The sequence below is a fragment of the Aythya ferina genome (assembly GCF_964211825.1).
Source record: "Aythya ferina genome assembly, chromosome: 4".
Classification (NCBI taxonomy): domain Eukaryota; kingdom Metazoa; phylum Chordata; class Aves; order Anseriformes; family Anatidae; genus Aythya; species Aythya ferina.
The window spans coordinates 46,920,718-46,939,500 of NC_140300.1; the positions used below are offsets into that span (position 1 = coordinate 46,920,718).

Sequence of the window (18,783 nt, forward strand, 5' to 3'; positions counted from 1 at the left end):
GATGATTCGTGCTGAGGATATTTATAGAATAGATAACAATATATTATTTATTTCCAAGAGAGCGCAACCTGAGTGTATGCAATGTCAAGCGATTTGTCAGGCTGTAGAGATAACTTAGTGCTGAAATGAGTACAGGAGTGGTATATAGCAGATAAGGGAATGATAGGACACCATTACTTAATGCTTTGGTATACTAATTCTGGGATTAAAGAAGATAATGTTGAGAAAAAGAGGAACTTAGGTACAGAGAGATTAAGTAATAGTTTTCTTTGTGTATACAATTTAATTTGCTGGATGTAGTAACAATATCCTATAACTATAGCCTTATAAAAATACAGAGATTAATGTCAAAAAAAAAAAAATTAAAAAAATCTCATCTGTGGTGCCAGAAAGACACAAAACCTATTTATTTCCATAGGAGACTCTACACTGGAATAAAGGAGGGCCAATGGTATTTACAGAAAACAAATTCATCTCTAAACACATGAATTCTCGTTGATACAGTTACGTGTATACCGCTGTAGAAAATATCTGGGCTGCTTGCAGCACACCCTGACATTCTGGCTGACTTCAGGAACTCGCCCACCTACCCACCTACCAGAACCTGTCCTCACTCTGTCAGTGGTAGCAGTGCCAGTAGATGTTAAAAATAAAAATCACAGGTCTGTTTGGAAATCTTTCTGAAAACCCTTCAATGCTATGAATATGTCTACACTGCAGTCACTAAAATGTCTGCAGCTAATGCAGGCTTAGCCAAATTAGCTTTAAACTCACTGACTTGGGGACCGTTAGCAACGTAGCCATGGCAACGGCAAGCCCAGGCTGAGAGGACTACCTGCTCGTGTAGGAAATTAAAAAGCAGACTTTGGTGTTAACCCCCACAAAGCTTTATGCTGCCTTGCCTGTTGTGCTCAGGCACTTGGTTTGGAGTCAGCTCATGTGGGTGTTTGCCAGCTCGTGTCTGTGAAACGTAGATGCATGCCGTGTGACGCACGGTGGGCTGGAGCTGAATTATTTTTTCCCACTGGTGATGTGAAAGATGCTACCGTAAGATACGTGTCTTGACGTCATACAGCACTTCTGCCATACTTGATTTTGTGTACTGACAGAAGTGTTCGCTGGTAGTTCCAAAAATGAAACTCATCACATTGAACCAATGCAAGTGTGAAAGAATGTGTGGGATTCAGCCCCCTGAGCATGAAGGTGGTGGCCTACTGAGCCTCAGTCATACAGACTATTCCATTGACACGTTAAAAGAACCATTAAAAAATCCAAAATGTAAAACAGGCATATAAACCACGTCTTTTAGCACAAGAACCTAAATGGCTTTTCCCATTGCTGCCCGTAACTCTGGTTCTGGGGCAGAAAGCAACCAGTAAAACAACACGGGCTACTAGGAGCTGCTGTCCCCCCAGGCAGTTGTTAAGCCATATAAAGATATGCTATCATATATGTCATCATATACTTTGAAAGAAAGAGGTCTCAAGACTGTAGAGTAGAAAGAGTAAGTTTTTGGATAACTGTTTTCTACCTGAGAAGTTCTTTGGGCTGTGGCAGTAGATAACTTGGTTTTTTATACCTATCTGTGCATGTCTGTTTCTTTCCATGAATACCTACAGTGGGAGTCTTTTTTCACTTGGGGAAGCAAAGACAAGAGGTTTTGGGGCCCAATAAACCCTCCTGAGGATAGGAGGCCAAGCTGCTGTACCACTGCCTCCTACAAGACCTTCCAGCTCAGAGGAATCCTTCTCTAATGCCACAAATTGCAAGAAAAATCCCTGCTGAAAACACTGCTGCTGCTGCTGAGAGGAAAAGCTGTGTGTAGGCAGCCCCTGCGTTTCCACCCTCTTTCTCTGCAGTGTACATCGTGATAATCAATAGCACTGTTTAGCTTTTCTGTTCTGCCAAGCACTCCTTTCATCGAGCTGGTGTTATTTCTGCACCAGCATGCCTCAGCTGTCCCACCTCTCATCTCAAACAGTCCAGGTGAGGATCTGCACAGGACCCCATGCAGCCCCGGTGCTCGAGAATGGATGATCGGGGACACATGAAGAGGCTTGGGGCTTCCTGGCTCTTCAAATTTTAATGCCAGTTGCATCACCCCATTTCAGTTATGTCCCTATAACTCAGAGTAGCATGTAATCTGGATAAAAACTCTCTACATGCATTACATTTTCTAGTTCAGAGTATTGAATTTCTTGTCAAAAGCAGAATAGGATAAAAAAGTAGATCATCTGTCTTTTTTTTTTTTTAATGTTGATTTTCTCTATTAACCTTAAAACTTGCTTTTGACCCAGAGGCTAGGGAAATATATTTCTCAGTGTTTAACTACGTTGTCACAACAGATTTATCAGTGTCTGAGGCAAGCTCATTCTTCCAGATTCATTTGTCTGTTTCTTTGACTCCCAAAGGCCAGCTCATTGGGAAATATTAATTTGCAGACTGGCTATTTCAAAAGCATAATGCTGACAGGAGCTGGCTGTAAAAGCTGGTGTCTTTGACCAGGACCATTCCAACATCTGTTTCTGCATCAGACAAAGCTGGTCTTTCTACCTCCCCTTCTTCCAACCCATCCTGCTCGGTCGCAGCCCTCTGTGGGGTGTTGAACCTTCTGGAGGTGCTTCGGGGTCAGGCAACTGTGGAAACCATCTTTTTCTCAAGCACATACAAATAGTTTACAGTATCCAGCATGAGCTGGATGGATCAGTTTCTAATCAGCTTCATGCTTCATGGAATTAAACCTAAATCTTTATTCTTTCCTATTTTCTAAATTTTCTCTCTCTTTTTTTTTTTTTTTTTTTTTTTCCTATTTTCTAGTTGGCTGTTTCACTGAGGTGAAAATGTATTAAAAAACAAACAAACAAACAAACAAACAAACTCTCTTAAACGGATAAACGCACATAAATAACAGAACTGAAGAATGCATTTGGCCCACCATGGCCAAAAAAAATAGTTCCTGCTTGTTTTCTCTGGACTTAGAGCTCTTCCCTTCCTGTGGTCATCAAGCCAGGAAAGCTCTGGAGGATCTACTACTGCTTAAGTCCTTGTGGCTGCCATACAGGAGCACACAGAGATGAATTTTGTGCTTTGTACCTCCCGAGAGTGGCTGCACTCACCACATACTAGTTATGGCTGCAGTTCCCAGACCCTGCACCTTAGCAATAGCATGTTCAAGACTGTCACCAGTCACTAGATGAAATTTTTATTATTTTTTTTATTTTTTTAAACAGAGAGGCACTTTCTTAAGAAAAATAAGAGCAACAACACCATAGTAATATTCCCAGACACTGCAGTTTCATGGGAGTGTTTTATTCCACTACTGTAGAATACCGAATATTATGAATTTCACCATGGGAGACTTTAAACAGAAAATGCATATCCAAGTTGGCAGCACTTTATTATCTCATCTGTTACCCATCAGTATGCTTTATTGCTCTATTTATCATATACTTCCATATTGTTCCCATTTCAGGAACAACATTTTAAAATGGGAATATTTCTAAGCATAGGAGTTATTAAAGCATACTACGGTTTATCCTATTTTTTCAAAGGAATATAAGATGAAGGTAGTGTATTTTACATTACAGTATTCTTGCAGCAAGTTTACTACTGTCCGTGAAGAAAGTCTTGATGAAATTAAATAGGTGGAAAAAAAATTTCATGGAGTGTGCAAATGAAACAGCCAGGAATAAATCCATTTATGCAAGACTCATGCTGAGAAGCTGATGAGCTTTGACAATTGGAATAAATTATATTGGCTGGAAGGAGAATCCATCCTTTAAAGACAGGACAACGCTGAACCTTATAATAGTTTTCATTTGGCAACTGAAAAAGATAGCTTTATGGAAAAGACTGGGCGGTCCTGTCTACTAGAAGAGAGCAGCTCTCCTGCAGTGTGGTTTTTCTACCAGCTCATGATGCAAGAATGCAACAGATGAAGTTGTCTCTTCTCTGGCCAGGCAGTGTGGTGACTGCTGCTAGCTGCCAGGCACATGGTGCATGACTGGTGGCACAGCTCCGCGCAGCCACACTATGAACATCCTTAGTGAGTGGGGGTCTGTAGCTAAACACAGTACCCAGTAACTAAAGAGAGCCGGGGGTTCTCTTCCCCAGACCTCCTGTGCAAACCTGGCATACTATTTCTTCAGTTTTCTTACATTCCTCTGCATCAAGGGTGATAACAATGCTGCTTTCTTTTGCACTAAGGGCCCTTTGCTTAGATTGGTGTGAATAGAGTCTCTTGCTATGTATTGTACACTGCCTTAAGGCACTACTGTGATGCACACAAATAATTACAAAAATTATGTTAATCATTAATAATAGTTTCAGTCACATACGGCAGTGACATCTGTATTTGTTGTCCCCCAGCCTCAACATTTCAGGAGGTAGTCTGCCTCTGATTTTAAGTCCTTGATGTTCCCCATCATTTATGATGGTTTTAAAGTCTACTTGTTTCTTCTTTACTCTTCTTTACTTCTTTAAAGGGAAGAATGTTTGTATACATTCTTCCTTTAACATTCCTCTTTTCTGATCTCCAAAATAAATTCTTAACATAATCAAACAGTTCCTTCCTTGGATCCAAATTCTGCAGAATAATTTGCAGAATAGCAAATGAAAAAGTGGTATCTTCTATAAAGGTACATTTATTCATTTATAATTTGGTGGATATATTAATTCATATCCACATGTAGTATAGGAGCATTTGTATGACTGAATCTGTTCATTAAAACAGATTGTCAGGATTTAAAAATGTAGCAATATTTTCTTGTTCCATGTTAACATTACTACTGTTTGGCAAGTATTTTTGAAGTATATCAATATCACACTGTTTATTTTTTCAGTCCCATATAAAATAAATCAACTGCTGCCATGGCATAAAGTTAGCTATGTGGGCCAATGGATATGAAATCACACACTGGAGTAAATCCTTCAGCTGGAAGTTCAGAACAAGTGTTGTCACATATAATGCAATCGATAGCTAGATGTTTGTTTTTTTTTTTTTTAAAAAAAGAAAGTTGGTAATATTTTACTAGGTTGTTAAAATTAATAATGCTATATTGTAGTTACCCAGTATATTGCTAAGTTAATTACTAGAAAAAAAATACTTTAATAAAATGGGTAACAAAAACAATAGACGTCATTTGGGGTTTGCTATCTCAATCCTTGAGATAGAAAGCCCACTTTAGACAATACAATTTTTCCTTTATAGAACAATAATTCCACACCAGCATAGATATAATCTATGTTTATATGCTGGAAATTAGAAGTAGATTCCATCCATTTACATTAATCACTGGTAGCTTGCTGCTTTCTTCAGGATGAAGGAAGCCTACCCTACATCCATAATCAAAAGCTTCCCATAGCCCAAGATGGGTGGTATTTTCAATCCATTTCAGTTCACTGTTGTTTCATGGGATATTGCTGCAATTGATTATCCGTAGGTATCACACAAGCTTTTGTCAATATAACCAAGTTGTTGCTGTCCTAATGAGATGCCGTTTTGAGATGTGCTGTAATTAAAAAATTATAAAGTAATCTGATGATGATTGGAGAAAATGCCGCTCCAAAGCATAGCATTTAGACCAGAGCCAGTTCTCTATGTGCAGTGCTGCAACAGCTGTAAAGAAGCAATATTCCTTTCTGCTGCCTTGTTCAACAGCAGCTCTCAGAGGGCTTGAGAAACTCGCAGTTTTCCCTAACTGCCCCAAATACCTGGACTCCTCTTGCTGTAGAGAAGGTCAGAGCTATGACCGCTTTTCTGGGATGCAAACACTGGTAGGAACCAGGAGAGTATGGAGACACAGTTGAGGCTAGAACTTTCTGCTCTCTTTCAATTTCCCTTGGGTTTGTTTGCATTTCATCTGTTTGTTTGTTTTCCTAGAGGAAGTCTTCTGTGTTTTGGGTAAGCTCATTTCACTGCACCTGACATTTAGCCACAATCACTGACCAACTGCTAAAATTGCTGCTATTGTTTTGTTTTATTATGCTGCTGAATAATAGGCAACCCAGTGGAATACATGCAAGTAGTGCTGAGGGTTCTCCAGAAAATACCATTCTGGACCAGTATTTTCTTCAGATACTGTCAGTGAGCACTTTTGATAGTTCTAGTTGTAGAAACTGAGATCATTAGATCACATTAACGGGTCTGTTTGTGTTAACAGAAAGGCATAAAGGCTGTATTGACAGTGAAAGAGAGCACACGGTAGCTTCAGCTGTTACTGACAGGTGGGGGACAGCCAGAATTTGGGATAGAGGGTGGACTGTGGTAGGAGTATGCCAGAAGCTGGCCACATATTTGTTGCTGTGGAATAAACCCATTCTTCATCTGCAAGTTGTTTCCCTTTCTGGTTGGTTTAGACTTAGGGAAGTGATTTTGCTAAATTCAAGCTTGGGGTTTTGTTGTGTAGTCTTAACTGCTGTCTTTGAGCTGCTCATGAGACTGCCTTAGCTTTTGATCTCTGCCTTTTTAAGCCCTTGATGCACTGTGCTGTGAATGCTGACCCATAATGAAAGCAACTATACATGTACGTTTGAAGATGCTGAGAACCCAGCTATCTGTGCACACCATCTCTCTGCATATATCTTATTTGGGCAATACAATTAGCAAAGAATAAGGTAAGCCTCAGGTAAAAGTACATCTATATAGACACTAATAATGGCTAGCAGTTAATCTGTATAAGATAACTTTCCTTCACAGCGTAAATTAAGTTTCAGTAAAGACAAGCAGCATTATTTGGGTTGTTTTCCATGAAAAAAAAAAAAAAATATATATATATATATATAAGCAGAAAATTCTATATTATAAGCTCTGCAATTAAATCCTATATTTGAAGCAATTATGCAATTAGAAGAAAGTAATTTTCTGTGCATTTACTGTGATGTAGATGTAGTTCTAGTCCTAAGTACATAATTAAGTACCTCATGAGAATTGCTTGGCTTTCCTTACAATTCTCTTTTTTTATTATTATTTTTATTTTTTTCCTTCTATAAAAGCTTGACGTTAATACTACATTTCATCACAATTAATCTCTGGGAAGATACGCCCATACAGAGGTGAGAGTAAAAATATCTCTTATCTGTACTGTGAACTAGTTCTGGGGCTGAGCCACTGGAGTAGCTTTTCAGAACTAAAAATAAACTTCAGTTGAGCACAACTCTGCACATTTCTGTGATAACTCCAGTGAGCTGCTTCTTGACAAAAAGATTTTCTGAAAATAAAAATTTTTGATGCCCAACAAGTAAACAGGGAACCCAAAAGACATTTCTGTTGCTTAAAGATTGTAATAATTAGGATAAGAAAGCTGATGTTTCCAACAAAAGACTTCTGATCTTATATCCTATTTTTAATGTGATACTTAATACTTTTAAAAATGCCTGCAGTAGGTAATTAAACAAAAAAATCTTTATGTCTGTTGGATATTTCCTGAAGAAAGGAATTATTATCTCGTCTCATGCAATTCTATCTATTCCTACAACTTAATTTACTTTTTAATGTTGCTAGGTGCTTGATCTCCATAGTATAATTTATGCAACAGCACAATTTGTCTTTTATTTACTTATGTAATAAAAGCATTATTTTAATATTTGCTGAAAAGATATTGTATGATTGGTATCATTTTGCTCTTATTTATATATATATACATATATGTATGTATATATATAAACAGGACATGTTTCATTGATCTGTGTTTAATCTGTTACTCACTATGGCTTTAATTTCTCTTTATTTTCCTAGTGACAGAAGCCCTAACAAAACCATCAAATGATAGAAGTAAAAAATAGGCTGTAATAACACAGCATTGTGAGAAGGACGTGAGGGAGATCGCATAGGTGTAGTGGTTTCATGAAGGAAGAGGAACTCATAGTAGAGAACTGCTCCTGCACTGTGCAACATTAAGAAAAGCTGCCTCAGTTGGATTAAGGAGTTTAGCATAAAAGTTAGGATTACTGGCTCTATTGTTGCTGAAAGCATCTTTGCAAAGCTTATTTGAATGCCCTCATGAATCCCGCATGAGGTCACAAAACAAGTCACTGTATTGATGTGTATTAATACTGCTGTCAGGGCTTCCATTCTCCAGAACAGTTTAGTCTTCAGAAACTAATTTTGCCTTGTCAGGCTATAAAAAGAAGTTATATCTCTCAGGCTGTTAGACCTTGGTGAGGTTTCAGATCTGTAACAGGTTAAACTTCTGAAAAGATCAGCTGATTCCTCCATGTTTCTAGGGTAGATGGAGTAGGCATGGATTTTATGGGTAGCTTTTATGAATGAAACGTTAACCGAGAACGTGCCTTCTCCATGTTGAGATAGATGATCGTTACATGGGCCATTTCCCACGGACCAGTATTTGTCCAGTATCCTTGCTCGAAATACTGCCTCAGCACTCTGTTACTGTAATGACAGAAACAACTTCCTGCTATTCGTAATTCAGAGTGCAGCCATAAGGAATGTTTGAGCAAGCATATACAAGGTGTTGTCATCAGTGGCACATACTAGCCTTGATTTTCAACCTGTCTGTAATTTGTGGACAGGCATTGTTTAGGATTCTGAAGATGTGAGACCACTGCATGGTGCTACAACAGCTGAGGGAAAAACACCCATCTTTTGGGAAAATTGTTTCTTTTCTGCAGAAAAAGGGCCCAAGTCACAAGTGAGAAAAATGAATAACAACAACTGCACATATGAATAACAAAAATGAATAACAACAACAAAAAAGCAAAATACAGTGCATTATAATATTATCGATGGCTTTTATTTGCCTTTTAACATTTTAGTGTGTGGTTTATGAATGCAGGGAATGAAAATTGAGAGGTTATTTGACAAGTACCACACCTTGGCAGAGTGCAGTCCACCAGTATATGAAATCCTACATCTTCGTCAGCTCCAAGGGGCTTTTCTTTATGAATAACGAGTGATACATTACTCACAGGTGACAGAATAGATGCGAGGCTTAAAGAGGAATTGCAATGATTAAGAACTGACCTGAAGAATGGATGTAGGGTTCATATTTCAAACATAGATGTCAACGTGGAAAAAGGAATAAGAACACGATGAGAATAAAAAACAAGGCTAGAGTCAAGGCTGGCGTTGCTGACGGAACAGATGGGAAAGGTGGCAGATGAAAAGAGAGAGGATCAAGGCTGACTGTTGCAGTCTAAAGCAAAAATCCCAACACATTTGAATTAGCTGTGCTCCACATGGGAAATGCGGACGGTAAAATCAAAATAACAGGAGAGAAAAAAAGATTCTGATGGCAATGCTTGGGAAACAGATGGAAAACCAGGCAAGGATGAAGACAGCAAGAAAAAAGAGAGGTAGCAGGTAGGCAGAAAATAATTAGGACAGGAATAAAAAAGGTATTACTTGGGACTGAGATGAAGCAATGGAAGTTTTTTTATCCTATTGGAAGAAATGGCACTTCTAAAAGAAGTCTTGGCAATTTTTAAAGGGAAAATATTACCAGACAAGAATCATGGATTTAGTATAATATGGTAATTCAGAATCCAGTCTAATCTGAAAAGGTTCCCTGGTTCCTTTTTTTTTTTTTTTTTCTTGGAGTCTTAATGCAGTTTGTTATAATATCAGTGGAAAAAAGTGAAGTAATCTATAGGAGATTTTCCACACATGGGTGGACAGCACATACATAAGTGATTTTATCTGCCAAATAAATATAGCATTTCTTGCAAATAGTAAGAATGCAAGCAGCTCAGGTAAACATAACAAATAATAATAAATCCCAAATCAATATAAATTCCTTATATTTTTTTCAGCTAAACTAGTAGCAAGCTATACTGTCTCAGTTATTCAGCAAAAGGAACTTATAATTGTATGATTATCACTAATTAATTTAAATTAGTTACACTACTGGCTAGTGATGTAGCTATTTTCACCACCAGAATCACATAATAGGAGTTAGCATAAGCAATTTCTCAGTGCACCTCATCTCTAGTTATGTACTGTTAATGGGAACAGTACATGTTTGTTAATCAGCAGAGGAAGCAGAATGAGCATGGGAGATCAGGATGTACTCTTTATTTTTAAAAAGACTCTTGAGATCCAAAATGAACATATGGGACTAAATAAATTAAGAAAGATTTGGAACTTGAAAGTTTCATTGGTATTTCCTCTTTATTTACATTTAATGGTATTTGCAAAAGTTCTGCAGATTTCAAAAATCCAAAGACTTTTTTTTTTTTTGGTAGGGAAGAATTTCATGACCAGCAATAGGAAAGGATTCACACGTTGGTGCAGTGTTTTTGCATCTACAAAAATAACATATTTAAAGATTTTTGTAATAAATATTTTTTACTATGAAAATTATCCCAGGCATAAAAATATTGATAGCAGGTAAGGCCAGATGGGTTCACCATAGCCATTTAGTCTGAGCTCTAGCCAAGGGTCTTGTCAGAATTTAACTTTTTCAACAAGGACTTTTGGAAAAGAAACAGATTTTCAATGAGTATATTGTAGTACTGAGGAACTCACTAAACCCCTCAGCATGCAGTTGTGATGGTTAATTGAGCACCGATAAAACAGCAAAACAAAATGTAAATTTTATTTCTAATACAAATATGATTAGTATCAACATTCAAATACTGGATTTTTTTACTGCAGTCTACTACAGTCTCTTTAATTTCTCTATATTATTCAAGTTTCTTTCCTAAAGTATATACCCCACAGCACCAAGTCATTCCTGACTGATAAGCATACGGAGCAACGCTGTTTCTGAGTGTGAGGCAAAAATTCCTCATTCTTCAGTTCTTTTCCAGTCCATGTCTCCTGAGCACCTGCTGAAACATATGAACATTTGCTTGAACTGCAGCCACTGTCTCAGCCAGGATTGTGCCAGGATGAATTGCTGAGGAAATGCTCCTGATAAACTCCTATTTAATTCAGATTAGCACATATATTAGCCCGTTTAGCTACCTCGCTGGCTTCTACCTTGGGTTCAGACTATTGTCGACTGGAATCTACTAGATCAAATATAGCTATGATCAGATCCTGCACTCTTTGTAATAGGTAACAAATCTCTCCTCGACTTCCATGAAATCAGGATTAGGCACTTAGCCTTTTTAGGAGGTTGACATCTTATTATTGGATATCTGGCCTTCTGTCATCTGTCTTTGTTTTCATTGCTATTGCACTGCTATGTTCTTTTCAACAAGTGATTGATGCTTATTATTAACAGTTCCCCTGTTGATGCTTTGTTCAGATTCTGAACTAATGCATTTTCATATGAGCTTTTATAGTGGATTGAGAAGAATGCATATGAAAATATAATGTTTTTAATATTCCAATCCTTAATTACCTCTTGCTAGATCCTTTTCCTTTTCTTGTTAAAAAAAAAAAAAAAAAAAAAAAAAAAGTTTTGAATGTGATTCTCAGTAATGTGGTCTAATTTTTTTATGCACAATGTTAATGAGTATGTCTATTCTTAGTACATGGTCATAAATTATTATCACCTATAAATTTCTTTTTTCTTCATTGCCTGCTTGCATCTTTTTGATTAGCACAGGACTGTTATAAAACATGGAGCACTGAAGAAAGCCTTATTTTATTGTCGGCATTTTTCCTTGTTATTAAATCCTGATTAAACTGTTTTCTTGCTGATTCACTAGCCCATGCTGTCCTTTTGTAGTTACTCATCTCAGTTGAAGTCTTCTATGTTTTTGCTGGCACACCAACAGTAGAATATGGCCACGTGACTACCAACTTGACATTTTTTTCTGCATATTCTAACATGATGATGCAAATCTGGAATATCACATGCACATACACGGACACATGCACATTATGCATGATGTATACATATATACACACAATTCTTTAATGGAAAAATACGCATTAGAAAATCAATGCCCGGAGTGGTATCAGCTGTGACTGCCATGGAAGGTATTAACTCATCACAGATAAGCTGTGCAAAAAAACCACTTGTAATTGGCAAGTAGCTTCTTATCCAGATCATCTTTATTTTACCTAACTGCTATGCTATGTTGTGTAGATCTTAGGTTTGAAGGGTGCATCAAGGATGCTGACAAAACAGAAAGTGGGTTTGAGGCCTTCACCTGTATACTGGCTCAGGTGAGTGTGCTGCTGAGTAGTGCCTACTGCAGTGGGATCCAAACTCAGTCAAGCATTTATTCACAGTCTACTGCAAATAATAAAATCCAATTTCACCATCTAACCAGACAAAACATGCATCGCCATGAATTATTCTTGCTGTTTCTGAAGGAGGTCTTGATATGCATGTGGAATAGCACTGTTCTCTATGACACAACAAAACAAAACCCAGCTTAGAGATTTAAATCCTTTCCATACCTGTAAAGACAATTAGGTCAAAGAGTGGGGGGTTCTAGATTTCAATTATTTGTGGGCATGATTGTAGATTTAAAAAATATGTATATTTAAGTTCATTATGCATCTGTAATGTACATTGGCAGTTTTTTTTTTGTTTTTTTTTTTTCCATTTATAATAAAATATTAAAATACAATTTTCCAGCCGAGATCTTTGTTGCATTTTAACCTCATTTGATATGTATAAGGGGACTCTTCCTTACTTAGACTTGGGTGAAAAAGGCCCGAGTTTCTGATGTATCTGTGCTCCTGTTCAAGGAGATTGGCAATATCACACTAAAGCACCTATTAGAAGTAAATACCTATATGTTTCATTGCCTGATGCACTGTGAGGATGACCTAAATGCAAGCTTTCTGCCAATATCTTAATCTTTCAGCCATCACAGTGGTACTGTTTGCTCTTTTCACAGGACTCAGTGGCAGGTTGCATCATGGAGCACAGAAGATGGCTATGGGGAGGGCTGGTCTGGGGCTGCAGCCACCCCAACAAGGTGACAATGTCTGCACTCTCATCACGTTCCTGCTCTCCCTCCTTTTCTTTTTCAGGCTCATCTCATTCCGTGGTGAGAGAGAGGTGATGGCACGAGAAGAGACAGAAACTAGTGCGGAATTTATGGGTGAAATGGCTCGAGTGAAACTAGGCTTGTCATGAATTGGTGGTGGGTAAAAAGCCTCAAACTGCATACTTCCCATGTACTGAGGTTATATACTTATATTGGTATCTGAGTGTGTGGAGCTTTGAGACCTTGCTTTGTCTCTAGAAAGGACAATTTAGTAATAATAGTAATAATAGTAATAATAGTAATAATAATAGTAATAATAGTAATAAAGTAATAATAATAATGGAAATGCAATACAGGATCAGCATTCTTTCCTATGTGAATATTCCTCCTCTGTCACTAAATTCATTTTTTGAAAAATATTCCAGCAAATAGTCGGTTAATAGCAAATCTAATGCCACAGCCACAGTATTGTCAGCCTGCTTGTCCTTCTCCAGGATGCGTGTGTCCGTGTGTCCGTGTGTGTCCGTATGTCCGTGTGTGTCCGTGTGTGTGCAGCGCGTGCTGGCACAGACTGTGTGCCAGGCTGCACAAGGCTAAATTTAGCTTGCAGTAAGTACTGCGCCCAGCCAACATCGCTGGGACCCATCCTGAGAAGCAAACCCCCTTGATACAGGACTCACGGGTCACCCGGGCAGCCTCGCACCTCCGAACTTTTCTATCCGGGCCCAGCAGCCGGAGCAATGTGCTGCACCTGGGAGGCGGCCGCGTCGCGGTGAAGCCCAGCGACACGCGCGCGAAGGAACAAAGCACCCACGAATAAAAAGCAGGATTCGGGGTTAAATATATAGAATTTTCTCCTCCCGCGGCCGGATCGGGACGGGTCGCGGCGCCCCCGCTCCTCCTCCTCCTCCTCTTCCTCCTCCTCCTCCTCCTTCTTCTCCCCGCTCCCCTCCCGGCGCTGTCCGCGGTGCTGAATTCTGCCGGCGCGGGAGCGCGGAGGCGAGGAGGAGCGTGCCCGCGCGCGCGCGCTCCCGCGGGGCTCCCTGCTCGCGCCGGCGCGCGCGCGAGCGAGGGCAGGGCCGGTCCGGGCGCGCTCCCCCCACTCCCCACCACCACCGCCCCCCCCCCCCCGCCTTATTTCCGGAGCCGGGACCAGCAGTGGAGCGGCGGCGGCTGCTCGGGCACCGGCTTCATCCCGCTCCTGCCCCCGGGGCTGGCTCCCCGCCTCGGAGCTCGGCTGCGCACCCAGGAGGAGCGCGCTCCGAGGAGGAGGAAGGATAGAGGGAGAGAAGGAAGCAAAGGGCTTTTTCCGTGGCTTCGTGGATGCTCTACTTTTCCTGGAAATGCAAAAGATTATGCATATTTCTGTCTTCCTGGCGCCTGTGGTTTGGGGACTGATCTGGGGGGTGGATTCTAACAGCATCCAGATCGGTAGGTGCCCGGCTCTCCTCCTGCCGGCCGTGCCCCGCTCCGGCCCCTCGCCGCCCCCCGGCCCCCGGCTCGGGGGCATCCCCGCGGGGGTGGCGGTGCCGGCGCTGCCCTTGCCCGGCCGGGCTGACCGAGGCGTGTGTGCGTGTGTTTCCCTGCAGGGGGGCTGTTCCCGAGGGGCGCCGACCAGGAGTACAGTGCGTTTCGGGTAGGCATGGTTCAGTTTTCCACCTCGGAGTTCAGGCTCACGCCGCACATCGACAACCTGGAGGTCGCCAACAGCTTCGCCGTCACCAACGCCTGTGAGTAGCGGGGGGCGAGGGGCAGCCGCCGGGCAGGTGCGGGAGCCCCGGGGGATGGAAGGAAGGAAAGAAGGAGGGAGGGAGGATGGGAAGGAGGGAGGCAGGAGCCTTAAAATGGTTCCCGCCGCCCCCGCCCGGCTGCTCGCCCTCCCTCCGAGCTGAGCCGAGCCGGGGCTGCCGTGCCGGGCGGACCCGCATCCCGCCGGGCAGCCGCGGTGCGCCGTCAGCCATTTTCCTCGGCGCCGCTCTCTCCATGGCGCCGCGCCGGGGCTCCGGGGCCGCAGCCCCCCGCCGAGCCCCCCGGAGCCCCCTCGGCGGCGGGCAGCGTGGGCGGGCGGCGGGGCCGCACCCTGGCTCCGCCTCTGGCTCTGCCTCTGCCTCGGCCCGGCCGGGGGCTGCCGGCAGCGGGCAGAGCCGCGAGCGGCTCCCGGAGCGGCCGGGGGTCCCCGCCGCCCTCCCCCGTGCCCCTGTTTCCATCGCGAACCGGCTCCCCCCAGCGGCGCGGTCCCTCTGCTCCTCTTCCCTGCTAGCCCCTACCCGTCCCCGCGTCCCTCACGAGGGGTGCTGAATCCGGCTGCTACTTAACAGCGAGAGCAATTTTCCCCTGCCGGCAACCTTTTTTTTTTTCTTTTCTTTTTTTTTTTTTTCCCCTACTTTTGCCCCCCCCAAATTCAGCCACGTTATGATAGGCGAGGCGGTGATGAAGAGGGGTGTCTCGGCACAGGCTCTGGGGTAGGTGGTGCAAGAGGGCAACCTAAGGAGCTTTCAGCTGCATGGATGGGGGGTAGCACGCAGCAGAGGGATAAAGAAGGTAATATGCTCCTTGTTACTTTCCTCATCCTTATACGTGTTGCTGAAAGCTCATGAAAGGCTCAAGTCGGAAAAGGTCGGAGCATTGTACCAGCCTCATTGGGGCTGCTCTGCTAATTCCCACAAGCTGCTGGGGAGCGCTTCCATCCCCAGCTAATGAGGGTTTCCAGCAACCAGAACGACACATGGTTGAATCTGCAGTATGCGTTACCAGGTCTGTCGGTGAAGTAGGGTATTGTGTAGTGGTCTGCATGGCGTTCTGCAAAAATGTGATGGTCTGTGCTTCTCAATTCTCTGTGGTGAGCAAAATCCTGAAAATGGTTTGTTTAAAACAGAGTGTGTTTTTCCACTGGTACTAGAGATGAGTATTTCTTGACATGTCTGTGTCATATATGTGTCAAAGACTGTGTCTTTGAGAAGGTTAAGCAATTGCATTTTCCTCTAGCCCCGGCAAGTTTTGCTCGTGTGTATATGTGCGTGCAGAATTCTTGCAATATGCAGGTGACCCATGTAGGCTGTAGTCTGCAGCGATGTACTTCCAGCAGAAGGGAGTCTTCTGCCCACGTTTTGGGTTTCCCTTTGAATGTTGTCCAAGGCTTACATTTTCAAGCTGTTCTGAGAGCACCAAATTAAGACATAAACTGGTACTCGCTTTTTAGTCACCTTAGTTGCTACTGGTGGTTTAGTGAAGTTATCTTGTCAGTTGGTTTTAATTAACTAGTGAACTATATGCTAAAAATATGTCGAGTATTTCCTTGATTACCTTCCAAGAAAGGTGTGGCTGGAGAAAAAGGAAGTCTGAAGACAAGAAGCAAAATTCAGCAATTGGTAAATTTGCAGAGGCCTGTGTGTGCAGCTGGTTAAGGAGGATCCATTTTCTTCATCCTCTTTTTTTCTTCTTTTAGATTCATTTTTATTGGAAATATTGAAAAATCTGCAGGTGGTTATTTCAGAGTAGTGCATGAAAAACCTGTGTCCAAAACCAGCACAACCAACAGTTAAGCAATGTAAAAGAAGGTCACAGAAATGTGGTGTAACATGGAGCTGAAAAAGCTTCAGTGCTTGTCCAGGTATTTCACTCCACCAAGAGTTCCCTTGAGCAGTAACAGGCTTAAACCGTAACAGCAGTAAAGACGTAAAGACCTCTTTCTGCTTTACGAACAACAACCAAATTTTGTAAAATCACCAAGCGGAACACTTCTGTTGTGGCGTACTCATGGGGCAGGAGGCCTGCAGGAGGCCAGCACGGCTCTTGGCAGGATGAGCTTCCATCCTGACAGGAAAGCTGGGGCATGCGGTTCCCGCCACTTCAAAAAACAGATGAGGAAGAAGAAAGAAGGTGTAGGACTATCTCAAGGAAACTTCACCCTTACTGTCTGCACATACTCTGAGATTATTCATGGAGCAAGGGGTCTTCTAATGAACAAGTCTTATTACTGGTACTATTTTAAAATTAGGTTCCTAAACTTGCAGAAGGGAGGGCAGCTGTGCTCATGTACCACTGAAGGTTTTGAATTGGTGTAAGGCTGCTCAGTCACTTAAAGGTACCAGCAGTCAGGTACAGCAGAGTAGGGGTGGATTCCCTGTTTCATAGTGCATAGGTTGCCTTTCCTCACCCAGCATATCTGTAACAAACAGTCACTTTAGGCTGTTGTGCTGTCGCAAGTCCTGCGTGAAGCTGTGCTGACAGGTCATCAGGAGTAGCTGTTGGAATCTAATAGCAGTTTGCCACCTCGCAGAGTGGAGCCACTAGGAGGCTTCATGGTTTTGATGGAGGGATGGTGCTTTCTGCAGCCCAATGGCACAACTAAGAGAAATGTTCACTGCTCTAATTGCATCCTTTAAGAGAAATGGGCTAGACTTGGCCCTCTTTCTGAGTTCTTGATGATTCAGAGGATTACAATGTAGGCACATGTAAAGGCACATGTTAACAAAGTAGATCACTGTAACAGAGCCTCCTTGGCCTTTAAAGGCTGGGGCAAAGGTACAGCAAGCGCTGCAGTTAATTCACAGGGTGGAATTGGAAGGTATCCAGAAATTGGACTATATTGTCCTTCAGCAAAGTGTAATTGAGTCTAGTCTAACTGGAAAAGTGCTGACCATAAGTAGCATTGGATTTTATTTTTTTTTTAATTCTTAATTCTGTCAAAAGAATAAAAGAAATTAGTGAAGATGAAATCCTTTCCTCTTAAGTCCACCAACCAGACGAGAGATAGTTGTGTCATGTACTCATATATCTTTACACTGAAAGGATACTGGAGTCCTAAAGAGAGATTTCCTATGGAGTGCTATAAAACCTCCATAACTCTAACAAGTTTTTCACATAGTAGTTTCAGTGCAGATGTAATACATGAATGATCTTAGATGTTTAATTCTGCTGGCTCAAGAGACAGTGTTGAGCTTTTCTGTCTTAAATCAAGTCTTACAGCTCTGCAGGGATCACTGCACCATGACATTATGACAAGGGGATGCTGATTCATGCATAAACCTTAGATCCTTTCATTATATCTACAACCAGCAGCTTTGAAAACCTATGAATATCTAGCATGTTGCAACTTGTGAGTCACGATAAAGGTTTTCCCAGCCATTTTGGAATATAAAGCTGTAGATGGCATCCTTAAAGGAAAAGCATGCAGTATACTCCTAGCAAAATAATTAAAAATTAACTCAAAAATCATATCCTGTAGTGGTAGTGATGGGACAAATATAGGTGTGTTTATTTGAATTAAAATTACTATGGACTTTGCATGAACATATTTTATGATGAAAATAATTTTGAAGTAAAAGAAGGATTTTAATAAATACTTATGTTTCAGTTCAATTATATTCCTGGTCCTTCCCATTTCTTTTTCATGATAAAACATTTCTCAGGCTCAGTGAGCACTCATGAAATAGTTTCTGTACTCCCCTGTAATTAAAATGGACAAGATGAAATGTGTTTTCTTAATAAAATGATACGTTTTACGCAGGTTGTAGCCTAAAATAGGAACTCTTTTGCTTTTGCTGCTCTCAGAACATCTCTCCCCTTGAAATCAAGCTCTGTAGCAAGTCTTAAACGTTCCTCTTCTCCTGAGAGTTATACCTAAAGAAACCTGAGGCATTTATTGTCTGCCATTGCTGTCCCTGCTGTGCCTCTTTGCTCCTGGCTTGCAGAGAATTTTCACACAGATGTGGTCCAAAATGTGAGCAGATACAATTGTGACAGCTTTGGCTTGGCTACTTGACTTTTCAGATTTTTATTACGTGATTCCTGCATTAATGTTGTCCATATATCTGAAATAAAAATTTACCATGCAGTTTTGGACATACTATAGATTTATATTCTTTATAAACCTTGAACCTTTTAAAAACCTTAAACCTTTTAATAGCAGTTTGTGAGTAGCATCTC

General features: G+C 41.5%; 1 protein-coding gene across 2 annotated transcripts in view; it reads left to right on the forward strand.

Moving 5' to 3' along the window:
• The first annotated feature begins 14,008 nt into the window (after window positions 1-14,008).
• GRIA2 (glutamate ionotropic receptor AMPA type subunit 2) overlaps window positions 14,009-18,783 on the forward strand; it is an 89,865-nt gene continuing 85,090 nt past the window's right edge. For both annotated transcript variants that reach the window (XM_084517549.1, XM_084517548.1), the window contains exons 1-2: window positions 14,009-14,286; window positions 14,445-14,585. In XM_084517549.1, the coding sequence (XP_084373675.1) occupies window positions 14,199-14,286; window positions 14,445-14,585 (229 nt within the window). In that variant the 5' untranslated portion in view covers window positions 14,009-14,198. The remainder of the gene's footprint in view (window positions 14,287-14,444; window positions 14,586-18,783) is intronic.